Below are 9,138 nucleotides of genomic sequence, written 5' to 3' on the forward strand. Positions count from 1 at the left end.
AGCTTCATACAACCCAAGTTCCTGTCCAGAGCAGTGTCCCAATTAGCTTTTACCCAACCCGGCGAAGGAGCTTTCCAACAAACCGCATGCAGCTCCTCACGAGAAGACGCACACTGTTATCCCCGATCCTGGGCCAAGCTGAACTCCTGCATAGAAGTTTGAGTTTGTTCCATGAGTAACTTTGGATGTGAGAAAGTTCCCCCATGAACAAAGTCATTTCTCCTCAGCCATATTCGTCATGCCAAACCAGCAAATTGACGAAGTTCCTCCTGAGAACACCTTTCAAACAAAAAGCACACCACCTGCAGAAAATCAGGCCCAGTGAAAGAGCTGTTTTGAAATATTATGTGCCCCATAGACCACACATCCATAGCTAATGTACACTACCACAAATAGAACCCCGTCTCAACTTCTAAACCACACACCGAACAGAGAGGATCCGAGATAATCTTCCTTTTATAGAGATTTTTCCTAGTCGGGAGAATGTTGTGACATGCCCTCCATAAAAAAAAATAATAAAAAAAAAAAAATTCAGGATGAGGCATGGGCAAAGCCCATAACCTCTTCCAAACTGCACCTCCCATCTTAGGATTAGAACCTAAAGCCATGGCATCAATTTCCCTCTCCTTTTGCAAGTGATAGGCACTCCTAACCGAGAAAACCTTGTTCTTGGTACCCCTCCATATAAGAGTATCCGCTTGGTTAGTGCAACTAATTGGGATCTCATGTATCTTTTATATCTCCTCTTCAAAAAATAACACTTCTAATAGAGGACAGTTCCACCATTTAGTGTTTGCATCAATAAGTTCACTAACCGTAGCATCCGGGCTTAATAAAGCCAGTGGGGAGATGACTTTGAAAGAAGTTGGGATTGAGACCCATCTATCCTTCCTGTTGGGTTATGTTTTGGCTCATTCGGTTTGCATGTAAAGTTGGTGAAAATGAAGCATCTCAAAATGTCTAGAAAAATTGATTCTAGAAGGGTCGGTCCGAACAGCTAGAAGCCAGGTCCGGACCGCATATCTAGCAACCATGTTTTGAAGGGGAGGTCCGGACAGCCAGAAGCTGGGTCCGGACCCCATTTCCAGAAACGTCTTTTTGAAGAAGAGATACGGACCGCCAGAAGCTGGGTCCAGACCCCATTTCCAGCAAGTCTTTTTATATGGGCTGTCTGGACACAAGAGTTGGATGTCCAGACACCACTAGGTTACGCATTTGTAACCCTAGTCATGTCCGGACACCAACTTATCCATGTCCGGACATGGCTGCCGATTTGTTAGTTTATTTTCTATTTAAACAATATGTTTTGCCTATTATACGTACGTATTTTGAGAGCAAAAATAGATAGCTTAGAGTGAGATATTGTTCTAGTTTCATTGAGTAAAGATTAAATACGTGAAGCCAATCGGAGTTCCGGTGAAAGAAAATCTTATAGAAGAATTGTGCCAGATGTTCTGGAAATGGCTACTGCGGTAGAAGTCAAGTGGGTCGCTTGTCGTGTACAAGGAAGAGTCAATTGCAAAGGTTTTATAATTCTTCTTGTATTCCTTATTCTTCTTATAGTGAATTGATTTCCTGGATTTGGCTGCCCCGGAGAGGTTTTACATTTAGAGAGTTTTCTAAATGGTTTCCTCTTCGTAACTAAATATCTGTGTTCTTGATTTTCATTACATATCTGTATTTGGTTGATTATTGATTGTTAGGTCAGATCTTATTCCGCTTAATATTTGTGAATCACCTAGACATTTGAATAGGTGTCGTTTGGAGTCGTTTTAGAATTTTCACTTCCAAATCCTTATTTTACAACCATTACCCACCCTCCAATTCAACCCTTCACTAAGTAAATCACAAGAACTCTGTATGCTTCTCCATGCAAAAGAAGGCCGCCTTCCAACACAAGCCTCCAAAATAGAACTACCCGGATAATATTTTGCCTTCATAATCTGAGCAACCAAACTATTCAGTTGATGCCATAGCCTCCAACTTTTTTTTGCCAAAAGAGCCTTATTAAAACAAGTAAAATCCCGAAACCCCATTCCTCCATGCTCTTTTGGCAAACCTAGTCGCCCCCAACTCATTCAGTTCACTAGAGATTAGTTTTCTTGATGACCCCACCAAAACTTACGCATTTTTGAATTTATCTCCGCGCATAGAGCACGTGGAAGAAGAAAAACACTCATGCAATAAGCAGGTATGGCTTGAATCACTGCATGAAGTAGAAGTTCTTTGCCCGCCTATGATAGAAATTTCAGCTTCCAATCTTTGAGCCTTTTCCACACTCGATCAATAATCCTCTTGAAAGCGGCAGTTCGGGATTTTCCTACCAATGCAGGTAGCCCCAAATAAGTGTCATATCTTTGGGTATTTGGAAGACCGGAAGCCTCCAAAATTGCTCTCTTATCTTCTGACAAAGTATTCTTACTGAAAAAGATCAATGTTTTATTATTATTGAGGATATGGCCCACGGTAAGGTTGATGAAGAAAGCAAGTCACCTAATTAGGTACACCTTTGTCTAATTTAAAACAAAATTACAACAAATTAACACAAATATTGCAACATAGATTTATTTTCTTCACTTTCACAGTAGCATTTCTCTTTGCCTTTCGGAATCACTTCCTCTAGGTGCTTCCTTGAAGTAATTATTGCTCAAACCTGCTACAATCATGCCACGGTGCAATTAAATCTAACATTAAAATATGCAACATTGATATGGTCGATCCTCCATCAATTAGTTGGAATTTTTAATTCTATTATGGGGGTTCATCTGCCAACGAAGGCTTTGCTTCACCGCGGTGGAGAAGCCTAAGGCACCGTTAAGCAATCTCTTCCTTTCTGCTCGACACTTTTCACGCTTTCTTTTTTTAAAAAATTAATATTAAAATATTTTTATTTTTTATATTATATTTTTTACCTTTTATATCACATTATTTACTTTTTATGATTATTCAAATTAAAAAATTACGACAAAACAAAACTTTTCACTTTTTAGTATAAAAAATTAAAAATTTTATATTACATCAATACACGTCGACTACAATAACAAAGGCAAAAAAGTTTGCCACACACACCCTAATTATTCCCTACAGTTACAGACTCAACAGTGGTTGCACCTAGAGATTCCAATAATGTCTAATCTCAATCATGAACCTTGAATTACAGAATTACCAACAGATCACATGAAAGAAACAGTGGTTAATTGCACCTACACCCTCTGCTCACTAATAACCCTCACGGTCTTGTGCCTTTCCTAGAGTCTGACCTATACTATAAAAAAAGAGGTATCAGATCTCACCTCTTTTACCTCTCCAAGGCTTTTCTCAACCCATTTACCTTATTCATTGCTACCAATATCTGCAAAGAACTATTTAAGTGTAACACGTGATATATTATGGGTATTACTATTATATAATTGTTATTACTATGCATAATAATTGATGAACAATATAGAATTGAAAAGAGAGAAATTAAGAAAGAGAGAGTCGACATACAGATTTACGTGGTTCGACAATTTGCTTACGTCCACAGAAAAGCGACTTTATTTTTACTTTTAATGATTCAGGATTACATTATACATAAAAAGAAATTTTAAAAAAAAACCCTAAACCTTATTTATACGGACTTATTAAAAAAATTTCCAAAATATCCCGCACCGTACACCCCCACAATCTAATCGTTCTCCCTGCAAACTTAATTATGCCATGTTCGAGCTAGTAGACGTTCATGATCGATATTATTGAGCCCCCACCAGGAATCTGATAGCTAGCAATCAATTATAACATGCAGTGCAGCTAACGCGGTGGGTTTCTAGTTTATACGCAACCAAAACGTGGATATCTACAACATTAAAAAATTGACTCTTGCTAGATATTGTCGCACGTGATTTGTATTAAAGACAACAAGTAAATGTCCAAATAGTAAATACCCGTATAACGACCTTTACCAACTTCATCTCACATGTCAGAATAATATCAACATGCAATTGGTGATGACTTTATCATTGTGGAATGGAATCAAACACGACTTTCTTGTCCGGAATATATATATATATTCCCATGTGACATAATTCATCAATTATTTAAAACCATGTTGATTATAATTACCCATAAAGATCGACCTTCAATAAGAAGGGAGCTGAGAAGATCAATAAAGCAGGTGACTCTATTTGACTACTTTTATAACATATATATTAAAATGGTACTAAAGCAGGTGACTAGGTGTACCGCATTTGTACATATTTTATTTGGGCCCTGAAGCTTTTTTTACTCTAAACCGCCATGAAAAAAATATGCTTGTCGGCTAAAGTCTGAGATCTTCCTAAATTATCATATCATGACAAATTAAGCCTGAAAATTACATTTGAGGACCACACATGCAATAGTGACAAAAGGATATGCTCCACATGCAATAATATTTTATGGACGATAGCCCGCATGCATGTACTGATGATGTTGGAGTTATTTTCAAAACAAAATACATACATACATGCATGCATGTAACACGTGGTTTGTTATGACCTATTTTGGGGCCCCAAGGACCTATGTAGTTCCGCCCCTGGTATGGGTATTATATAAAGGTATTCATTGGAAGCATATTTTTCCCAAGTATCCATTCATTCAATCCAAAACCCACAGCAAGCTTCATCACTGAAAGCCTTCCATCAATGGATCTTTACCGTCTTGCTTCACTCGGCAATGCCAACTTCACTCCACTAGTGCTCCCATCTAAAAGTCCCATCTCATCATTCGTGAAATCCACAAGTGTTCCTCCTACTTTCGTATGCATGGCCACCACCCAAATCTCAACTCCTTCCAATATTGTTCGGCGATCAGCAAATTACCAACCTCCCATTTGGCACTATGATTACATCCAGTCACTCACAAGTGTTTATGTGGTATATATCTCCTTTTTTTATGTTTTTTATTTTTTATTTTTTTGTCTTAATTAGTAGTGGCCAACTAATGAGAAAATTGAATTGCTAGGGGGAGTCATTCACCAAACGGATCGATAAGCTCAAAGGAGAAGTAAGGATGATGTTTCACAAACTCGTGGATCCTTTAGAGAAACTTAAGTTGATTGATATCTTACAGAGACTTGGAATATCTTACCACTTTGATGATGAAATACAGAGGACCTTGGAAGGTATACACAATGCTAATCATAGTGGCAAAATGTGCAAAAAGGAGAATATATACGCCACAGCTCTTGAATTTAGATTGCTAAGACAACATGGATATAGTGTGCCTCAAGGTAAACAACTTAATTATAGTAATCCATTCCTGGGGAGGCTTAATATTTAACCCATCATTTTTAGTTATTGACTGGCGGGCTTTGTTGATTGCAGAGATTTTTAATAGTTTCAAGAATGAGATGGGGAACTTCAAGGCATGCCTATGTGATGATATCGAGGGAATGCTATGCTTGTACGAAGCCTCATTCTATTCGATAGAAGGCGAAAGTATATTGGAGGAAGCAAGAGATTTCGCTACCAACCAACTCTCAGAGTACGTCAAGCAAGGCAAAGATCAAAATATTACTGCTAGAGTGAACCATGCCCTGGAGCTTCCTCTACATTGGAGGATGTTAAGGTTGGAAGTGAGGTGGTTCATTGATGTATATAGAAGCAGAGAAGACATGAAGCCTATCTTGCTTGATCTCGCAGAGTTGGATTTCAACATGGTACAAGCAGCCCACCAAGAAGATCTAAAAGAAATGTCAAGGTAGATCTTGAGGCACTGCATGCAATAATGAATTGATGAGCACTAAAATAAAAATCAAATCTCAATGCAATATGATTCTATACCAGAGACTGAATTTTTTTTGTTCATATAAAGGTGGTGGAAGGGCACTGACCTTGGAGGAAAGTTGAGCTTTGCGAGGGATAGGCTCATGGAGAATTTCTTATGGACAGTGGGAGTTATATTTCAGACTCAGTTTGGATATTGTAGGAGAATATCAACAAAGATCAATGTACTAATAACAACAATAGACGATGTTTATGATGTATATGGCACTCTGGATGAACTTGAGCTCTTTACGGATGCTGTTGAGAGGTTCGTATCAAGTGCAATATATATACTTCAAATGCTTCTTATATGTCCGTCTCTAACACAAGAACTTTTGCAGATGGGATACCAATGCAATGGATCGGCTCCCATATTATATGAAGATATGTTTTCTTGCTCTCCACAATTCAATTAATGAAATGGCTTTTGACATCCTTAAAGAGCAAGGATTCCACATCATTCCATACCTTAGAAAAGTGGTATGGACTAGACTTCTAATTAAATTCATCCTTATTTATCTTTAACATTCTTTCTTTTATTTTTTCATTAATATGTGATGTGTTATATATAATTCCACAAATTCACTGTTCCACTATAAATGTTTCAGTGGGCAGATATATGTAGATCTTATTTGTTGGAGGCAAAGTGGTACCACAGTGGATATACACCAAGCCTTCAGGAATACATTCAGAACGCATGGATTTCAATATCAGCACCAGTTATACTAGTGCATGCTTATTTTTTAGTCACAAATCCAATAACAAATGAAGGTTTGGATTGCTTGGAAGAGTACCCCGACATAATCCGTTGGTCATCAATGATTTTAAGACTTGCAGATGATCTTGGAACATCTAAGGTATGCAAACCGAAGTACATATCCTAAGAGTTTCATCAAGAATGCTTTTGAGCACTTTACAAGAACGAAGCCTAACATCCTTTGTATATTTCTATGTTCTGAAAACTAACCAGGATGAATTAGAGAGAGGTGATGTTCCAAAATCAATCCAATGTTACATGAATGAAACGGGTGCAAGCGAAGTAGATGCGCGTGAATACATAAAGTCTTTGATTAGTGAAACGTGGAAGAAGATGAATAAGGAAGGAGCTGCTAGTTCTCCCTTCTCTCAAACATTCATTGAAATTGCAATGAACCTTGCAAGAATGGCTCAGTGCATGTACCAGCATGGGGATGGGCATGGTATTGAAGACCGTGAAACTAAGGACCGCGTATTATCATTACTTATTCATCCCATTCCTCTACATAGAGAACAACATGAAGACCACTAGAGTTATCTTATATTTCTGTAATGTTTTAAGTTAATGTCGGGTTTGTTTAGGAGATGTTGGATATATATTATTCTATCTCTATTTATCTTGTATTTTATTTAAAGATGTTGAGCCTGAATCAAAGGAGATGAGACGTATTACTCTCAATCGATTGTCTTTTGCAATGAGCTAGGCTCAAATTTTACTTAAGCTAAACCTTTTTTTTTTTTTTTTTTTTTTTTTAAATGTCATCTCAATATCTAAAATCCTGATGTAATGACCTGAATTTTTAATCTATGATTAAAGACGTAATTTTAAGAATATTTTATAGCTAGATAGAATAATAATCTTGGAGGTGTCTAGAGAATGTACGTGGGTATTTATGGAAATATATTTTGATTGATGAAATTTAATTTATAGGTCTTGATTTTATTAATAAATATTTTTATTTTAGGCTTTAATTTGCTTTAAGAAGATTAATGAGACTAATTAAAAAGTAGAGAAATTGAGATATAACTCATCAATTATATCATTATCTTAAGGGAAATTATATTTAAAATCCTTAGGTAAACGCGCCTTTATTAAAAACTCCATGGGTTTTTTTTTTCGGAAATTTAGTCCTTCGGTCACTCGAAACTACTAGAAACTCCATACCGTTAATTTTTGGTAACTGCCGTTAGTCCACTCAAAACTCACCGTTTCATCTGATTAAAATATTAATTTTTTATTAATTTAATTTAAAAAAATTAAACTTTAAAAAAAAAAAAAAAAAAAATTGAATGGTGGCCAGGGGTGGCCGTGCCACCCCTGGCCACCCCCCAACCCCTAAGGGTGGCCGCAAGCCACCCCAGGGGTGGGTTGACCACCCCTGGGGTGGCTTGCGGCCACCCCTTAGGTGGTTTGGGGTGGCCTGCGGGCCACCCCTGGTGGTTTGGGGTGGCCTGCGGGCCACCCCTGGTGGCCAGGGGTGGCTCGCGGCCACCCCAGGGGTGGTTTGGGGTGGCCGCGAGCCACCCCTAGCTTGGAGGGGTGGCCCGCAGGCCACCCCAAACCACCTAAGGGGTGGCCGCAAGCCACCCCAGGGGTGGTCAACCCAGCCCTGGGGTGGCTTGCGGCCACCCTTCAATTTTTTTTTCTTTTTTTTTTTTTTTAAAGTTTAATTTTTTTAAATTAAATTAATAAAAAATTAATATTTTAATCAGATGAAACGGTGAGTTTTGAGTGGACTAACGGCAGTTAACAAAAATTGACGGTAGGGAGTTTTCTAGTAGTTTCGAGTGACCCAGGGACTAAATTTCCGGAAAAAAAAAAAACTCAGGGAGTTTTTAATAAAGGCGCGTTTACCTAAGGATTTTATATACAATTTCCCTTATCTTAATACTAAGTGGTAGACGTGCATGTGTGTGAGTGGATTTGGCCATAGGCTCGTAGCTGTTTTTATAGACCATGTAGATCAAAGAGGTGTCATTTTGTACAAACGACACCAAGAGGTGTCGTTCAAACAGTGAACGATGTCTCTAAGAGGTGTCGTTCCCTACTGAAACGACGTCTCCCATCAGGACAACGTCGTTTCAACAGTGGACAACGTCATTCACTGTTGAAATGATGTCATCCCCAAGTCAAAGAACAAAAAATAAAATAAAATTGATTACATATATATCTAATTACATATTCCACTCAGCTTTAGAAGAGAAATTAATTGTTCAACCAAGTCAAAGTCAGGTCCAAAGGATAGGACACTTTGAGTAGTGCGCATGCTGGTGCAAAGTTGCCATCTTTGAAGGAAGAAGACGTAGTTCTAAGCCACATTACATGGTTGTTGTTGTTTTTTTAAGATAACGTTCATATATCCTTATCAATTTACAAAAGAAAATGAAAAATCGATCTAACATGTATTAAATAAAAAATAAAAAATAAAAAAGAAGAAGTAATTAAGTTTAAAACATTTTGAGAGAGAAATACAAGTGAATCACCCAAGTATTATTTTCAAACAATTAATAATTTAATATAGTTAAATCCAAATGGGCAATTACAGATTCTTTCATATTCCTCTTTATCTCTTTCCCATGTAAGACTGATTTCCTTTTA

The 9,138-nt window shown here is 37.5% G+C and overlaps 1 protein-coding gene across 1 annotated transcript; it reads left to right on the top strand.

Moving 5' to 3' along the window:
• The first annotated feature begins 4,618 nt into the window (after window positions 1-4,618).
• On the top strand, window positions 4,619-7,218 carry LOC132164693 (myrcene synthase, chloroplastic). Its single transcript, XM_059575246.2, has 7 exons — window positions 4,619-4,892; window positions 4,981-5,248; window positions 5,343-5,718; window positions 5,833-6,051; window positions 6,125-6,263; window positions 6,392-6,640; window positions 6,754-7,218. Exons 1-7 carry the CDS (start codon window positions 4,662-4,664, stop codon window positions 7,069-7,071), a joined length of 1,800 nt encoding a protein of 599 aa, XP_059431229.2. The 5' UTR covers window positions 4,619-4,661; the 3' UTR covers window positions 7,072-7,218.
• The last annotated feature ends 1,920 nt before the right edge of the window (window positions 7,219-9,138 follow it).

The sequence above is a fragment of the Corylus avellana genome, chromosome 2, assembly GCF_965113065.1.
Source record: "Corylus avellana chromosome 2, dhCorAvel1.hap1.2, whole genome shotgun sequence".
Taxonomy (NCBI): domain Eukaryota; kingdom Viridiplantae; phylum Streptophyta; class Magnoliopsida; order Fagales; family Betulaceae; genus Corylus; species Corylus avellana.

What these genes read in the sequence shown, in the direction of transcription:
- LOC132164693 (XM_059575246.2), top strand. Translation starts at nt 4,662, where the DNA reads ATGGATCTTTACCGTCTTGCTTCACTCGGCAATGCCAACTTCACTCCA. An exon ending in TGGATATAGTGTGCCTCAAG is followed by an intron (nt 5,249 to 5,342) that starts GTAAACAACTTA and finishes TGTTGATTGCAG; the next exon opens with AGATTTTTAATAGTTTCAAG. An exon ending in TTTACGGATGCTGTTGAGAG is followed by an intron (nt 6,052 to 6,124) that starts GTTCGTATCAAG and finishes GAACTTTTGCAG; the next exon opens with ATGGGATACCAATGCAATGG.